The sequence below is a fragment of the Pterocles gutturalis genome, unplaced genomic scaffold (assembly GCF_000699245.1).
Source record: "Pterocles gutturalis isolate BGI_N339 unplaced genomic scaffold, ASM69924v1 scaffold36404, whole genome shotgun sequence".
In the NCBI taxonomy this organism is placed as follows: Eukaryota; Metazoa; Chordata; class Aves; order Pterocliformes; family Pteroclidae; genus Pterocles; species Pterocles gutturalis.
The window spans coordinates 24700-43279 of record NW_010134506.1 but is presented as its reverse complement, the minus strand read 5'-3'; the positions used below and the strand labels follow the sequence as shown (position 1 = coordinate 43279).

Genomic DNA, 18580 nt, shown 5'->3' with positions numbered 1-18580 from the left:
ATCACACTTCCAAAGGAAAGCAAGGGCCATGGGAATGCTGTGCTACTGTCTCTCCTACAAGCTGCAACTAGGACTTATCCCCAGGAGTGAATCCAACTGCTGGTCCTGTAACACATTTTTGGGTTCCCTGGTTTACATGTACTTTGAAAGTAACTTAAGCTTTGAAAGTAGTGTGCTAGTAGGCACTTTAAGTCAACACAAGCTGTCCAAGTATAATTGCACTAAGTTTAAGATAGTTTAACACAAGTACAGAACTTTTAAGTGTTTCTTTTTCAGCTTCATTTAACTCAGATGGCTTGATTTTGAGCATGACCTCACTAGCACAAAGTAAATGAGTAGTGAATTGTTAATATACATAGATGCGAGTAGTTTCTCATCCAAGTTTCATGTTCTCTACTGAAAGGAACAAACTGTCCCTTGCACTTTCTAATAATCTTACAGAGATAATACTGGTAGGATAAATGTTTTGTTTCTCTCTGTAACATTAATTACAAATTCTAATTGTCAGTTGTCAATTGCCTTATTTGAAGACATAAATGCTGAGAGTTTTGTACACTTTTTTTTGGAAGATAACTTGAACTGAGATGAGTAACATTTCCTTACTTCTTTGTACCCATAATTCTTCATAAGGCTTACACTCAGAAACCTTCATAACTCTTCACTTTGCTTAGAAGGCATGCATTACAAGTTGTCACCTTTAAACAAATAGAACATGCTTGATCCAAGCACCTGTGGCAGACTATAGGAAGTTTTATGCTCATTCACAAGGTACTGCTTTTGAACCACATTTGTAGAGACATCAGCCTGGGCAAAACCATAACAAGTAGTTACTGTCTGCTAGTAACAAGTTGTTACTAGTACTACTATAAAACATGCCTATAACATTTTATGACCCCCCTTCTTGAAGTACATTTACAGAAGCATTCTTTGTTCAAATCTCTGTTATTTAGGAGAGATGATTTTATTAGTTCATGCCTGTTGTTCCAAAAATTCTCCAGTCATGATGTGCTCCCATCGTATTTATGATGCTTTTACTTTTTTTAACATTTTAAAAATCTTTTCTTAGCATGATCCCATCAAAATGACATAGTCTTAATGAGACATTTTGCAAAAAATGTATTAATTGACCTAAAAATAAGATGGTTAATCACCAGGCTCTTACGGTTCCCTTAACATTTTCATAGAAAATACCATCTTTGGAACTTTCTTGAAAGAGTCTAATCTTTCTTGAACTACTCATCCAAAGCTTCCATAAGTCTTTATAACATAAATACAGCAGGATGATTCAGACCAGACCGAGCTTTCAAGTCTGTTACTGCTGTTTTTTTTTTTTTTCAGGATGTGTTGGAGTTTGGGATAACATCACCTGTTGGCGTCCTGCGAAGATTGGAGAAACTGTCACTGTCCCTTGTCCAAAAGTATTTAGCCTTTTTTCTGGCAAACCAGGTATTTAATTTTAAGGTGTATTTTTGCTGTCTTCTCTTTGGTATTTTATGACATAATATGCTAAAAATGTGTTGGGATTTTTTTTTTTTTTTTGCAGTTTAGGGTTTTTTTATTTTCTTTTTAAAGAGTTAAAATAATAGATTTTTAACAGACCTGTTCATGATACATCATGAAAAGACCAAATTGTCTTTGTGGTCTGAATGGTGTTCGTTGAGTCAGGTACTAAATATATATTCTGATATAGTGACACTCATCAAGGCTGAAGACATTGCTTGCTCTTTTTCACCTATTTATGTTAATTATTAAGGCAGCTGAGCCCGACTGACACCTTTAACAGTTGCCAGCAGGTCACATGCAAGTTGGTCCTTCAGTGCTTAGGAGGGGAGCTCTGCCTTGCCTTCATGAGAATAGTGAGCCAACGTTAGCACATCATACCTAAAAACTATCACTATTGCAATTTAAGGTAGTTATTATGAAACCTTTTATTCTGCTTTTAATGGAACTTGAAGAGAGCTCATCAGTGTCTCAGGTGAAAGATCCCGAACTTATCACAGTGATTTAATTCTGCTTTTGAGATCTCTGTGGAGAGCATTTTAACAATATTACTTTTAACATAGAGGCTAACTTGGGTTGTGACTAAAATACCTTTATTCTTAAAACTGTTGATTAAGTCGTGTTCCAGTAAAAATAGATAACTCAAACAATCTACAGATGAGCAAAGGTTTTCATTCCTGGAGCTGGTGAATCTTGATTGGTTTATCATAGATAGTCTAAACAGTTTATGAAGGGGAAGCTATGTGTATTCTTCACTAAATCTTGTGAAATCTATAAAAACATTCAAATGACTCAAAAGAAGATAGTAAGGTTTTGTCATGAGACAAGGCAAACTAATAAATATAAAAAATTCTAAATCTGAATTAAATCACACTGCTTCTGTCTGTTTACCGAAAGCTAGAGCATGCACACTCTCTCTGGATGTTTGATGTTTAACAACTGTTAGTACCTTATATTACAATAACATTTTAATTTTCCTGTGAAACAACTGCAATAAATATTTAACTCTGAAACCTTCATAGTGCATTACAACTCCATCTCACTTGGGCATGGTGTCATCAAGACTGAAAGGTCACATCCTTTTTATAGTTTGCTGTAATTTTCCTGTATACAGCTTTTTTTGTAGCTACCTGCTTACTTCTTGCTCGTGGAACTAACAGAGTGGTTTTTTAGAGGCACCTGTTCAATTAAGAGGATTTTTAAAATCTTGTCTTTCTATAATTTCAGAGAAGGAAGACAGCAAACATCTTGTGTGATTGATTCAATTAAGATCTAACTAAGTATTTCAGCACCTTTATGATTTGATTATACTCAGGAACATATAGCTTATTTAATTCATACACAGCACATTTCAAATTCACTTGATTCTTATGGCAGGAAAATATAAAAATATCTTTAAACAAGAAATCTAACTCTTTTTATTTAGTCAGATTTGCGAGATATGTTTTAGTTTTTTTCAGGGTTTAGGAGGAATTAAAATTTTACTACAAGATTATCTGGACAACCTTATTTTTTATGGAAATATTCCAAATCACAAGTAGCCTTTTGAATGCCATTAATTCTTTAAAGGATTTCTTAATTTAAATTGTTAATTTAAAAAAATAGTTGTCTTCTCATCTTTATAGCTTTTGGAGAAGTGGCTCTTAATTTCTTCTGTGATGATCAAGGTTATACTTTAAACATACCACATAATTAATCCTCTATTGAATATTAGTAACTTTATATTAAATTGCTTTTTACTGTAAAAACAGTCATATACTATAATGTTTCTTCTGTATTTTAAGTTTTGCATTCAAATATATGTGTCAAAGTAAGTTATAGGTTTTCAATGAATTTGCCATCTGAAATAGTTGCATGGAAAGACGGTGTAGAAATAAACAATGTCTTCCATAGAACATTGCTTAACTGTCTTTAAGTTAGAAGGCCTTACAATACTTATAGAAGAAAATACTTTAGCATCTTGAGTACATGGATTTTTTTTCTTGCAAAACTGTCTTTGATGTAATTTGTGGTTCTGTTACCACATTCCACTGCTCTGCCTAGTCAGAGAATCTTGATGTACTTTTAAAGTGAAGCCTCTTCGGGTTGTATAAATAAGTTACCTTTTCTTTAAAAAATGACTTGTCTATGCCAAATGGCAGAAGTGGTCCTGTTGTTGAGAAGACATTGTGGTTTGAGGTCAAGGTCTTGTTATAAGCTAGAAAGATTTGGTTGTTGGTTGGTCAACCATTTGTAGTATATTTACAACTTTCCACTGAAGACTTTATGCAAAGAAGAAATATCGGTAACCAATGAGCAAGATAAAAATCACAAAAGCTTTATTTTGGAATGTATATAAACACATTTGGTTATTCTTGGCCAACATCGATCTGACACATAAATTTGTTCTTGCGCGGTGGGAAACAGGCATCTTTGATCCAATTAAAGACGAGTGGTAAACTCCAAACCAAAGCTGTATGTTAAGACAGATTTCAAGTATCATGGATATAAAAATTGCTGTAAAAAAGGTGAGGGGAAGTTGCTTATGATTTAACATTGTAAGAGTAAGTTATAATAATGACTTCAGTTTTCTCTTGTTGAATCTGTTCCATATTGTATGAATATTATTCATATTAATTAGATTAAGGAGTAGAATCATGGGTTGCACCCATCTCATCTCTGTGACTTCACCTGGGAAAAAAGTCAACTTCTCTCTGTTTCAACCAAAAAATCCTTTCTGAATTTAGTAGATGTACAAAATTCTTTTCCAACCATACTTGCACATCTCCTCTACCTTCCTTGGACTACATTGGTTCAAAGAGTGAGAGTCAGCATGCATATTTATTTCCTTGTTCTTTAACCTATCACATAATTTGGCCTTTAAAGTGCATTACCAACTCTACCAACATTTGCTGTAGCAGTAATTCATCACCATAATACCTAAGAGCTTTTACAACTCTTCAGTAGATCATTTGGTATTACCTTCCCAGAAAAGCTTAAATAGGAGGTTAGAACAACTCTCACTTACATTACGATTCTATCAAATTACTTTACCTACAAATTATCCATTTTATAGAGTGAGCTGAAAGACTCCCTCCAGAGTACTTTAGATAAAACAGCAAATATGTCAGGCTTTTGCAGATGTAACAGAAATAGCTGTTATAACAAAGCAGAAGCCTGCCATCACAGCTTGGAATTACTTTAGTTTTTCTTTAGTGCAGAGGCAACTCAGAGCAGGAGTAAAGCCCAAAGTAATATGGATGAAGAGCACACAAAATGAAATTGCTGGGTTGCTTTGACAGGAGTGCTAGGAAATACACCGTGTTAACAGAGAATGACAAAGTTAGGTTGTCTAAAGATTCATTGATGAGGCGACTTTCAAATCTTTCTGATTTAAACTCTCAAATTTTGCTTTACAGGAAATATTAGCAAAAATTGTACGAGTAATGGATGGTCAGATATTTTTCCTGACATCTTAAGTACTTGTGGATATAATGACTATGAGGACGATTATAAGGTAGGAAAAATACTTCTTCTGTTCATTTAGATGCTGGTGTTTAATACAACAGATGTATTGTGCCTCTAAATAATTCCCATTTTACTCTACCAGAATTAATGGAGATCTGTAGTAACTTTTGGTAGCATTGATTGCCGTATGCTTGGATTGCAAATGTCATATAAAATTAGAAATGTAGAATTCAGTAACTGTTTGAAACTCAATGCTCTAAACAGTTTGTAATTGCAGTAACATGTCGGTATTTCTAATATTGCAGTATTACTGGGCTTGTGCACAGTATGTTTTGCATTGTGTTACTTCTAGAAGTTTCTGTTATAACAAATCCTAATACTGTAGTAATCTGTTCATAATACATGCACCACTTGATTGCTGGTATGTGTTGAGGTTATAAGTAAAATAGAATGGATTTTGGTCATTAGAATTAATGCATATTTATATTGGACTTTAAATTGTGTTAGCAATTAGAAGTGGTTCAAAAAGCTATCAAGATATCTTAAGTAGTATAAATGGAAAAATGAATTTGTTCACTTTGCAGATACTATTCCTTATTCTTTTTGCTGAGGGAAGTACTTTTTCCGTCACGTTTTACATATTTTCTATCTTTTTGCTGAGGCTAACAGTGATTTTGTTTACAAGCATGAGCTCATAATGCCAGTAAAACTCTAGTTATCATGAACAGATGAAGTCCTGTCATGAATAAAGATACTTGGCTGGTTGGGTTTTTCTGGATTTTGGTATGCGTGGAATAGCTCTAGCAGACCTGTTCTGTCTGGTTTGCAGAGATGTGCTGGCATTCTAGCTAAGACATGCAATTCTTGCCCTCTCTGTATTTAAAAGACCAACCATTACTGTAGTTGAAAATAGATAATAAAGAAAAGGATAGAATGTGTTGTTTTCCCAACTTTTCTGAAGTCACATTCTAAAACATCAGAATCACTTGACAGCTTGGGAACACACACCTGTTACTGCTAAAACAGCCATGTTAAAACACTGTCATTTAATCCAAACATTGTCATGTGGAGTGAAAATGTGTCAAGACTTAAAAAATCAAATTAACAGAAGATAACTGTCCAAGTAATGAGAGGTACTTAAGTAGCAGAGTAGCTGGTATAATAGAAAAACAGTTCTTGTTTGACATATTCTTTAGTAATTTGAAAGAATAGAATGAAATACAAGTTGACCATACTTGCAGGAATGAGCCTACAGAAACTGGAAATACAAGTAGTAGGAACATTTTTAAAAACCAAGAAAAGAGCAAATAATAAACCAGTGAGGATAAAAAATCAGAAGAGATTTGTGGAAAGCAGGTACTTTAAAATTATTAACAAAAGTACAGTAGACAGAATATCATAGATATCTAACAAAGATAGTATACAGAATAAATGCACAGCATGTTGCAGGGAGGGAAGGGGGAAATGCAAGCACTGATCGCATTTCAAGCAATGTGGCCTGAGGGACCTGTCTTTTCTCAAGTACCAGTGTCATTGGTCAGGGAATATTCTTTGCCTGAAGATCATAAGCTGGATATTTCAGTGGGACAAGAGAATAATTATTTTCTAACCTTAGAGTTGACAAGTCAAAAAGTGGCTACACGAGTGCTGGCTTGTCAGAAGGTAAGTTATTCCTATGTGAATAGTGCAGATACGCTACCCAAGACAAGTGGACTCAAGGCAGTGATGTCAGGACTGACACACTGTCTTGGGTGCTTGTAGCTACCTTCAGAAAACAGATGCATTACTACTGTCTGTGAAGTGCATTATTGCACTGAACTAATGGATTGTTTGTATTGAGTTTGGATGGAAACCTTCCCTCTTAACAAGATGTAATGCAGGGCAGCCACCTACCAATGCTGCTTCTGTGTGCCTGTAAGTCATCCTTTATTTACATTACTATATTTATATTTATTTACATTACATATTTCATTACTTTTTCCATGAGATGTGATTAAGAGATGAGTATTCCTCAAAATAAACACAAAATCTTCTTCTGTTGACTTCAAGTGAGAAGGACTAGGCCTGAATATAAGCTGATATTCTCTCATAGAGCACAACAGGAACTTAATTTATTAGTTGTAGACTGTCCAAAGACACTGCAGAATATCAGTACTCAGTGAGAATGTTCACAGTCATGGATACACATATACTGGTACACATTTACACAGGAAAATGTGGAAGTTTGTGCATTTATAAAGTTGTAATCTCTCCCACTGTGGTTAGGGAACTTTGAATAAGAAGATATTCTTCCTGACAAAATTAATGATGGGACTAATATTAAGAGATCCTTAAGGCAATTCTGGTCTCATCTTTTTTGGGGTGATGTCTAGGCTTAAGGTGAATTGAAAGAGAAACGTGTTGGAAAAAGGGCATCATTAATTACTTGCATAAAAAGTATTAAATACCATGAGGAATACTAGCTTTAGTACGTACATTTTTAGTAAATTCTATTTTGCTCTGCACCATTTAAAAATCTATAAAAGTGTCTGATAAGAAAAAAGTAAATTCTCCACAACATGTAATCCATCTGTTTATCTCAGTTAATATTTATTCTAAGTAAGTATTACAAGATTCTAGAAATGGCTACTGTGTTGTTGAAGTTCATTTTGCAAAAGGAAAGAACTAAGATTATTTATTCCACTGGTATTTGCATTTGCTTGTTTCAGTGTTTCTAAAGCACTGAACTCATTTGCTGGGCCCAGTTCTGATTTTACATTGTTTGTACAGTTTAAGGTTTTCTGATGTGTTCTTCTGGTATGAATATTTGGATATTATAGAATGTACTCTGACACATTTGTCATGAAAATGTAAGACAACAAGTTTTAATATAGTTGTAGGGAATCATATCTGTGAATACTAGACTGTCTTACATAGAGTGTTACAGGAATATACTGGCCTGCAGAATAAACACAATGCGGAGTCACGTGTGATGATAATGATCGTAAATACTTTAGTGATGATCAATTATATTTCGGTTAAATGAATAAAGAGATGTGGGTTTTTCTTTTACATTAAGGGTGGCTTCTGGTCAACAGCAAAACTCCTTTCGGCGAAGATTCAAACCCTAAACTTTCTTCACAGTGTTTTGTCCTTCAGCACTGAATTACCCTCTCACCCCTAGAGGTCCTTCCAGTCCAAGGCTGAGGTTGAAAGATCCACTGGGTAACAACTTTGCTAGGAAGCTTCTGTGCTATGTCTATTCTGTAAATAAACAGACTTCTGGCTCCTGTACTTTGTAAAAATAACATGAAACTAACTTTAAAGGAAATACTAGCAAAAAGATATGTTTCTTCTATGAAAACAAAACACAAGTGTGTGTAAAGAATAGATTTTACAAAAAAAATGTATTAAAGATAACACTGATTACACAAACTTGTACCAACCCAATTTATTTTTATATGTGTGTTTTTTCATATCCTTTGAAAACCTGTTAAGATTAGGTTGCCACAAAAAACAGAGGAAACATTTCAGGATTAGATCTTTATCGTCTAGAAATGAGTTACAGATTCTGTAAACATTTCCATGAAATTGTTCTGAAAATCATAAGATTTTTGCTGTGCCTAACCACCTATTGAGTTTAGTTTAGTGTTTTAATTTGTATATTTTCCTCAAAACTTTAAATTGTTGGATTTCAGTTTTGGAATCAGTATTGCTTAGATAATCATGTGAATATTTTGCAGAGACCAGCTGTTCTTACTACTGTTGCAAAAGTACTATTTTTGTTAGAACTGCAGGAAATTTCAGTTTCAGAATGACATTTCAGTTTCATATGCATGAGTCGAACCCGTTTACAGTCATAGAATCTAAAGGGGTTTTGATATTTATTCTGTGTTAAAATATTTTTAAAATATTATTTATATAATTTAATTCTAAATTCTGTTTTGGTCAATCCGTATCTTCTTTGCACTCATTTTACTCACGCCAATCTTGCAAATTCTTTATTAAGTTCAGAGGTTAAAGCTAAAGTTTAACTGAAAACTGTCTAATTATGGTTCACACCAAATAGTAAATAAGAAATAAGATATGCCCATCTTACGTAGAAGACATTGATTTTCATGTGCTGTCAGATTTGGTGTTGCTTTGCCTGTTTCTTTTGCAGCAACACAATATAAAAAGTTTGTTTCTAACTGGTGCTATGTGAAATACAGAGTAGTGACAAATATTTAACAGCTATAACTAAGTCAAAATTAATCTAAAGTAATTTCCTGGTTTTTCAACTACCATGACACAATGCAGAATTTAATTCTTTGTGTTTAAGGGGGTCATGTGTATATTTAATAAACATAAATTTTCAGGACACCATTTGCCATTTTTTTTGTTGAGTTATTAGAAGTTACAGAGGTCTTACAGGCAATTTAAGACACTTCGGTTTGCGCTCATACAGGAAATTTAAGTAGCAGTATGATTGCATCCTCTTTGATGCTGAATCTGATAAACTGCTTCATGCTAATCATCTAAGATCTTCGCTTGTTTTTGAAAATCATAACACCTGAATTTTTGATGTAGTGAATTCAAAATGTAGTGGTGTTTGCTTAGCTTTGCAATAATTTGCAAAGCTGGGTTAATTTTTGATCAGTAGAAAATTTTAAAACATTTAAGATTTCAGACCATTATAATACTAGACCAGTAAAATGGTCTGAGAGAAGAAAATGTGCTCATTAGTCACAATTTCAAGTGCAGAATAGAGAATAATTCAAAATCTGTGTTGGATGATAAAATAATTTCAGTCATGTAATTATTTCTTATTTGCTTGTACTTAGTTTGAACAAAATTACCTTGGTCAGTATTAAGGTAATGTCAAAGTACTGTTGGCTGATTAGCTTCCATGCTGATTTATAGCTCCGTGTAGCTATTTCGTGTTCATCCATTTGGGAGGTGAATGGCCAGCAGATAGATTCAGTCCTGCTGACCGTGTGCTAGACTAAAAGTACATAGGATTATTGGTTTGATTTTAGGAGGACTGTTTATTGGAGGGATCATGCGTGTGCAGAATGCCAGAAACATTATTTTAAATAATGTGCTTTTTTGTGGATGAAGGCAACCTCTTCTGCTCTCCCTAGTGGGTAGAAGTGACAGAAGTCATTTTACATCCAGGCTGCCTGATGTCGAGCTCAGAGTACGTAGGTAACTAGAGACTAAGTTAGAGGTGCAGTTACATCAGTGCGGCTGGACTACTGATGCTTTGTTAGAAAGTTCATTTGGGGTTTCACCTTTTTTTTCCTTCCTTTAAGAATTCTGAAATCACATACAAGTGAAACAGGCCCAATTTCAAAAGATTCAGTCAATGGAGATTTTATTGAAATCAAATCTAGACAGATTTTTCAAAATGTTATGGAATGATAAAAAAAATGAAACAAGTCCAACTTTTTTGTTGGGCATGTTTCAATCGACCCAATGCTGTTTGAACCACAGCTACTTTCTTTATGACAAAGTACAAACCATTCTTGTATTATATAGTCTAATAGCTGAAAAATATTTAAAGCAATATTTTCCATTCTGTAATATCAACACCTGCCACAGGTGGTGTTGGGTTGGACTTGATGATCCTTGAGGTCTTTTCCAACCTTAATGCTTCTATGATTCTATGATTCCATGATTCTAAGTTTGTTTATATCTGGCAACAATTTTGGTAAGTTTATGCAGTTGAATGCAATTAATGCATATACATCCATGGATGGAGTTATTAGACAATAGTCTGGCTCCCACCCTGAATAAGAGGGTTTTATGATGCCTTCAAAAATTGACAAGCTGAAGGACCTTTCAGTTCTACCACCTTTCAATTCTATGAGTGTAGTGAATATAGCTGGTATAGTTCCATCTATTTCAAGATGTAACACATGGCTTACATATAGAGGGCATGACTCCTGGGAGAATGTAAATATAATGGCTCTTGTATTGCTTGCCAGTGCTATAGAATTGGCTGTTAGGTGCTTTCTAAGGACTGAGATAATCTCAGTTGTAAATTGATAATAGCTGAAGCATGAGAGAACTGGAGTAAAAGACGTCTCTAGTGGGAATCCTTTATTGCCTTCATGAGATTTCTGGACCATTCCCTTTAGCAGATGCTTTTACTACTGACTTTAGAAATTTACTCCTTACATATAAAAATAATCTCAGAAATGCTGTTGGATAAATTTGTATTGAATTTTGAGACTGCCTGCAAATCCATTTAAGCTGCTTTCTTTCTCTTTGAATGTTTTTGAACAATTTTTTTAAAATAACATCCTTCATTTTTTTTTGGTTTGTATATTATTCCTTTTGACTGTTTATTTGGTGCCTTTGCAAACTGACACCCTCCAAAGCTGGTAACTTGTCAGCGTGATGGCTGATCATAGTCTATTCAGGCCAGTCAAGGGCAGAGCTGAAAGGAACAATTTTAACTGTGAGCACTGAGAGGTTATGGATTAGATATAAACTCTCCAGGACATTGTGGAGGCATTACTACAGAAAGGTCAGTCAAGAACTTCATGCAGTGTAATTTATTGGTAAAACCAGCAGATAGTATTTTATTCATAAGAGAAGGAGTCCATCAGGCAAAAAATACCTTTCAGTGATATTCTCTCTTGCTCTACCCATTTGAGTCTGGATTGACATCTCAGGAACAGGAAATAGAGGGTACAAGTCAAAAAGTTATATGGTGAGGTATTAAGAGGAGACATAGCTCTAAGATATTAATTGTAAGATAGAAAATGTGTTAGAGAAGGGCTGTTAACTGTTAATATTTTTTATCAAAACTTTTCCTCAAACGAATACAATATAGGGATGCTATTAAAAACCAACAAATTTGAAATAAACAGCTTGGTTTTCTTTAACATATTACAAAATCATTCTGCAGTACTGCCTACTGCAAGGTATTCTTTAAGAGAAAAGCACAGGATATTTTGAACAAAAATAACATCTTCAGTTTACAGCAGCTAGAATTGGAGCTGTACTCACTACGTGCTCTGTGCTCATTTTAGGTCTGCTGAGAATGACAGCTCCTTTTGACCATTGTCTTGCTTTGAATGAATGTAAATTACAGCGGAAGAAATGAATTAAAAAAACTAAGGCTGAAACTGTGGCTACCCAAAAACTTTAATCAGTTTAACTGTGTGGTTGTGGATGAAGCTAAATTGATGAACATTGCATTTAATTTTATTTAAATTTGGTTTACTTGAATTACCTTAATTTCTAACTGACTTATAAAGTATACATCATCTGCGTGCATACATAGCTAAATATACATATTAAAGCCCCTATCTATTGTGAGAATAGTGTGACACAAGATTACAATCCACAATTTTTATATATTTCCGTGGGAAACACTATTTAAAGCATAGCTTAGTCAGCAGCTTCTGACACTTGACCTTTTAGTAAATTACCCTTCAAAAATGCCTCCTCCCTCACTTCCCTGTAATTTCTCTGTACCGAGCACTACTGATTTTTTTTTTCATTTGGCTTTAGCAACTTTGAGACAGATGCTCGTTATGTTAAACACAGGCGTCACTAGGACTGTGTGCAGTTATCGGTAATAGTATGATGACTGCTAAGGTAAAGACATATCACAAAACTGGGATTTTTGGACAGTAAGCAAAAAATTTGTACTTTTGCATTACTAGAATTACAAGTCAGACAAATTTAATCTAACTAGATTGTACAATGTACTCATCTGCATTTAATCCAGACAGCCTATGCCTTCTCCACAGTCAATGAGATCTAGTCTTAGGAGCCTGGATAGAAATCATATCATCCTACTTGCTTTGAATTGCTACAACCCCCTCAAAGCGCATGAATCATAGTGTGGAAGAGTCTGGTTTTCTCCATTGACTCCCCTCCTATTGCGAGACAGTGACTAATTCTGTTGAGTTGCCTACCTTTTAGAAAGGTTATATCCCACTGTTACATGCATTAAGCTACATGAGTCTTACCTTATTCATTTCAGCTAGTAACCAGTAGTTATTTGAAAAGTTTTAAAAGAATATGTTATATTTTTTCTTCATGACATTATTACTGAGAAAACAGACTCGTGGTATCAGAAATCCCACGAGAGTTGGACCTCCGTGGGAAAAATTCTAAATAAAAGCAAAAACAAAGCCAGACTTCAAATGTTGGCCTTCAAAACAAGATGGAAAGAAAGAATAAAGGAAAAAATCTTAATGGAAATAAAAATCAAAGTTTTGTAATGCTTTTACTGCCCAATGGAAAGCTGACCAAACCGGTGGTGAAACTCCTGGGACAGAGTCATGTTGTCTAACTTTAGACATCTGTCATCTGCACTGGTCTCTTTAGGTTCCATTCATATTTAATGAAGAAAAAAATAGGTGGTTTTACTTCACTGTCCTTCTAAATTGTTCTAGGCGTGTGCCTTAGGATGACATGAATGCAGTCTGCTGCTTCTATTCATTGGTTATAAAGAGAATCTTGATACCTAGCACAGATGGCCTCATCACTGCAAAATGCAGTCGCTGTTAGTGCATCTGTTTCTTTACTGTACTGTCCTGCACCTTATTGTAACTTTTTCTGAGGAAGTAAGCAGGGTGTCTGCATTTCTGGGCATGGAAAACATTTACAGGAAGGCAAAATTGCTTATCCTAAAATCAACTCATCTCAAAAAAAAAAATTATTCCACAAAAAATACTCACTTGAGTTACATAAACCAGGTAAATTTCAGTGTTGTTACTTGGTGTAATGGATTCCAAGAAAAGGGGAAGTGAAAGATACATTGAGTTCAAATTGTTCTTGACATGAAGCAATGCAGCACATATAAGCAGAATCAAGGCTTTCCCATGGGAACGTTGGTCTAACTGCAATTTCCCAATAATGACTTCCAGTCCAGAATCGTTCCTATAAAAATCTTAAGGCTTACCATCTAAAGACTGTTGTGACCGTGGATCGTTAAAGTCTGTAAATCAGTTGATTCTGTGTTCTTAATCTATGAAAGTATAATGAGTGCTGTGTTTGGGACAAGAATGAGGGGAGGAAGAGAGTGTAGGAGCTGTACAATTAATTCTGAAGTGAAGATGGGCAAAAATATGGAAAAAGTGAGCAACGGCAATGCAGACTAAGCATAGATATAAGTTTGATATGCTTGGCACCGAACAATTTATGTATTTCCTAAACAATACCTTCCAAGGCAAGACAAAAATTAAGGAGAATATACAGTCTCTGTCTAGATCTGATATGCTTGAACCTTTTAGATGAGAGAATTACATGATAACACAAGTGGTGACTGTTTTATAAGCAATGAACTTGCCGAATTGCAAATAATTGCATCAGAAGGAGTGATCAGAAGACAAGAGGTTTGTTCTTACCCATTCAGAGTAGAAGCTGAATGTGAAATTTTCACCTTATGCGTCGGGTTTCCTTATCTGGTGGGCACTGACTTGGCTGTGTTCAGAATATCAGAGCAGGTGCTGGAACAAATTTCTTGGGTCTCAGTCATGTCTGTGCCAACACAGTCAACCACATCAAACTCTTTCCTGTTGTTTGTATTCACATACTTACCACATATTTTAAAACCTGGAAGGATGAAATTTAACTTGCAAATCAAAATTTCTAAAGTTAGGTATTTACTCGCAATGTAGGTATCTAATCACTAGTGCGTGGAAACAGGGATTGATGTGGCTGCCTGTGACTGATGTGCCATTTCACTCGCCACTGCTCTTCCAGCAAAGAGGTCCTTTTGTTCTTATCCCATGTACTGATCTGAAATCAGCTGGTGATAAATCTGGCACGTTCATTTCACTGTAATGAGTTTGTAGCTTCACGTTATTCAATCTGGACAGGAAAAAAAGGCAGTTTGATAATGGACTTTTATTGCTTAGATATTTTATAGCTTGAATGATGTTGTTCTCTATTTGGTTTTCTTTTATGAATTTGAAAGAAGAGAATGAGTAACAATGAGTTGAGGTACTCTACACTGATGAGCAGAGTGCACATTTTTGACTAACTGTGATTTAAGACATTAAATGTAAAGGTGCTGATACATCTTAGCTGGATCATTATATGTGATAGTAAGATGTGTAGGCTGTTTGCATTTGTGTGTGTTGTGCGGCCTGGATTAGTCACACAGAACAATAAAGACATATTGCCGTAGTACAGTCTTTGAAATCCACTCCCTGCGGTAGATACCGAAACCCTGTGGAGGATTTAATAGTAAAGCATGTTATGACTCAGTTTTGAGGAACTAATATTACATTCAGTGTCAGGTAGAAGCCAAAGACTTGAGTAATAAATTCTCAAAAATGTCAAACATGTTGAAGAATAGCTACTTTCTATTGTTGAAAGGAAACGTGCAAGTTGAAATTACTTCTTATAGTTGCCAGACTCTTTGATCTCTCATGTAAATATGGGATAACTAGTCACTAGCAACAAATGATATAATCAAAATTGCTAATATCTGTATCATACGATAAATGTATTTTGTTAATTCAAATATTTTTAAGGATTCCTGCATAAAAATAATGTTTCTAGTACTGTCAGCTTCCTAATAATTCCTGTGTCTCATATGTGTGCAGAGTTCTTTACAAGATCTGCAGAAAAAAGGGTGCAAGGCTGTTGTGGTTTTAACCCTACCCGGCAGCTCAGCCCTACAGTCGCTCACTCACTACCCCTCAGTGGGACAGGGGAGACAATCGGAAAAGTAAGACTGAGAAAACTCGTGGGTTCAGATAAAGACAGTTTAACGGGTAAAGCCTAAGCTGTGCACTCAAGCAAAGCAAAACAAGGAATTCATTTTACTTCCCATTGGCAGGCAGGTGTTCAGCCATCTCCAGGAAGGCAGGACTCCATCATGCATAATGGTGACTTAGTAAGACAAACACCATCACTCCCAAAATCTCCCTTCCTCATCCTTCCTCCAGCTTTATATGCTGAGCAGGACGTCATATGGTATGGAATATCTATGTTAGGATTTGTTAAGCTACTTGGTAGTTCCCAGGATAAGATGAGTGGTGTAGAGTTGTCCCTGTGTGCACTCTTACTACATGTTGTGTGCGTGGCTTTAGCATACCTGGGGAAACCCCTGTCTCTGCTCTGCAGGAATGAGATATTGATCATCACTGTTACTGTTGAAAGGGTACCTCTGCTAATCTTTTTTTTTTCCATGAAAATGAACAGGAAAACATCCACTTGCTGTTTAAACAATGCAGATTCGTTGTCATTGCAACTTACTTTTCAAGTCACATTTTTCTCCCTCAGATTTACATGGCGGATGTTAAGAATTTTTTATTTAGAGCCCATTCAGGCTTCTATTTGTATACTCAGTAGAAATGTGTTTTATACCATATGTGCAAATACCAACAAGTTGGTAACAAATAGAACATATTGTGGAACTGCTCTGCATAATTTCTAAGTTTTTCACTATATTGGCAACTCCTGATGTGCACAAGGTCAGGAAATAAAATTCATTTTCTTACAGAATACCAATGATGGGGACAGGAGGCTGCCCAATTGTTAACTCATTTATTGGATCATCCTTTTTCCATGATTTTGCAGAGCAGGTCAGGTTGAATGAATGAAGGAGGGTGCCCAGAGTATTTGCAGTGCTCTTGGTGCCATGGGCTGTTGTAATTGCTGCTGAGAAACTGTTTATTGCTCTTTTCCCAGAAAGTTGCCTGGAGACTGGCCAATATTAATTTTGCTATGACAGAAGCCAAATTAAAGAAGCGTAGAGGTGCTCTGCAGTGCTTGTCTATAGGCATAGTTTTTAGAGCTGTCCAAAAATGAGCCAAACTGGGGAGTATAATTCTGCTATTCTAGCAGGGACTTGAAGGGCAGTTCTTCAGAACTGATTTTATTTGAAATTATGTTGATTTTGAAAAAAAAAATTAGAATTGTGTTTTAAAACAATTTTAGAAACATTGTTCAAGAAACATTGGACTACTTAGAGTCCTATTTAGAAAACACAGGATTCATGTGGAAAACCAGAGTCTTTTGGGGGCATCTGTCTAAGTGCAAGCATTTGTACACTCTGGGTAGCTACACTTGAATTAGTCACTGTGGGGTCTCTTCATTGTCTGTAAAAATATATCCAATGAAGTCCATGTTGACTGCTTACGTAGCTACAACAAGGGCTTCCTAGAAGGCCCTATGAAGAGACCCTACATTTTCTTAGATTTTTATGTTCGCAGTGTAGACACCTAACACTAGGTGACATAGAGCCTGATGTGATTTATGCCCACAGAGTCCCTAGGAGTACAGTGGGGCTCTGCAAATATACAGCAGACTCTATAGAGAGCAATAAAGTCATACTTTAGGTTTTACCATTTTAACCACCCAAGGACACCAATGAAAAAAAAAAAAAAAAAAAAAAGAAAAAGCAATATTTATTCATGATTTTAACTAAGGAACTTTCTTATGATCATTCTAATGGCACTGGAAACTTCATTAAGTCCATGTTTTCCTTCTTTATCTCTGCAGTAAATGAATATTATGTAAAGCAAACATAACAAAATGTCAGGACTACTGTCAAAAAGGCCACCACAGCTTACTTTTCTAATTAAAAAAAAGAGATTTCTGTTTCCTGTGACACCTCATATACCACTTTTACCTCCTAACACGCGTGACAGTTGCTATGAATACACTCAAGATCTATGACAGTTATGTTTCTCTTATTTTTCCCCTTTAACCATATCTAGGATAGTGCATTTTCAAGCTTCTTCATTTCATTTAACGTTTCATTTAGTCTTTTCCATATCTGTATAATATTTGCTAAGTGAATGTCCAGCTAATTTCATAATGAATTGGGATTGTTTTACTTGGCCTTGTAAATGCTATAAAAATAAATATATTAAGTTATTTGGTTTTCCTTTTGCTATCTTAGCTTATTTGAAAGTATTGCTTCCTTCATGCTTTTTTTACAAACTGTTCGAGAAGGTGAGTGATATAACCATGTGCACTAAATATTGAAATTCTGTCTGTTATACATAGCACTTTCTACACTGCTATTAAAAACTTTAATTTCATAACATAGTAAAAAACTTTAAAATTTTAATATTTTATCTAGCTTCAGTGGAAAATAATGTCAGTCCAATTACTTTGTTGTAGGCATAAATGAAAAAGCAGCTTTATTCTGAGAATATTTAGAATTCTTTTTTCTTGATATTGTAATTCAGAATAGGATTTAATGTAATGTGTAGCTGGTAAATTTACAGATAACTGCAGTTAATCAGCAGACTGTTGAAAAATTTGCTTTCCAAGTTTTAGCAAATAACTTTACTAAAGAGAGAAAGGGTTGTTTGGGTTACAATTTAATAAAGTATTTGAACATTTAGATCAGGAAATTAATTTGACTTAAACATGGCTTTAAAATTAAACTCACGTATAAATGCATTACAAAGTCCACGGAAGCCGAAGGACTGACAGAGCTTCGCTCTTTCAGAGAGAATCCATTCTTTCAAACTATGGCTCCTTCTTCCCTGTTTGATTGTGTTTATGGAAATTGATGAATCTGATATTTTCTTTGACCTCATTGACATGGAATAATCAGCTGAAGTTGTACCACTTTATGTGTCTAAGTTTTGAGTTCCTGACCCTGAATATTCTATTGAGGTCAATTGGCTTGAGATGTTGCATTGCAAAAAATATGTTGGAATAAAGATATAGCATTCTC

At 35.0% G+C, this 18580-nt stretch overlaps 1 protein-coding gene across 1 annotated transcript in view; it reads left to right on the top strand.

Moving 5' to 3' along the window:
* VIPR2 (vasoactive intestinal peptide receptor 2) overlaps positions 1 to 18580 on the top strand; it is a 51546-nt gene that overhangs the window by 13381 nt on the left and 19585 nt on the right. The window contains exons 3-4 of the mRNA XM_010081623.1: positions 1339 to 1446; positions 4899 to 4996. Coding sequence (XP_010079925.1) covers positions 1339 to 1446; positions 4899 to 4996 — 206 coding nt within the window. The remainder of the gene's footprint in view (positions 1 to 1338; positions 1447 to 4898; positions 4997 to 18580) is intronic.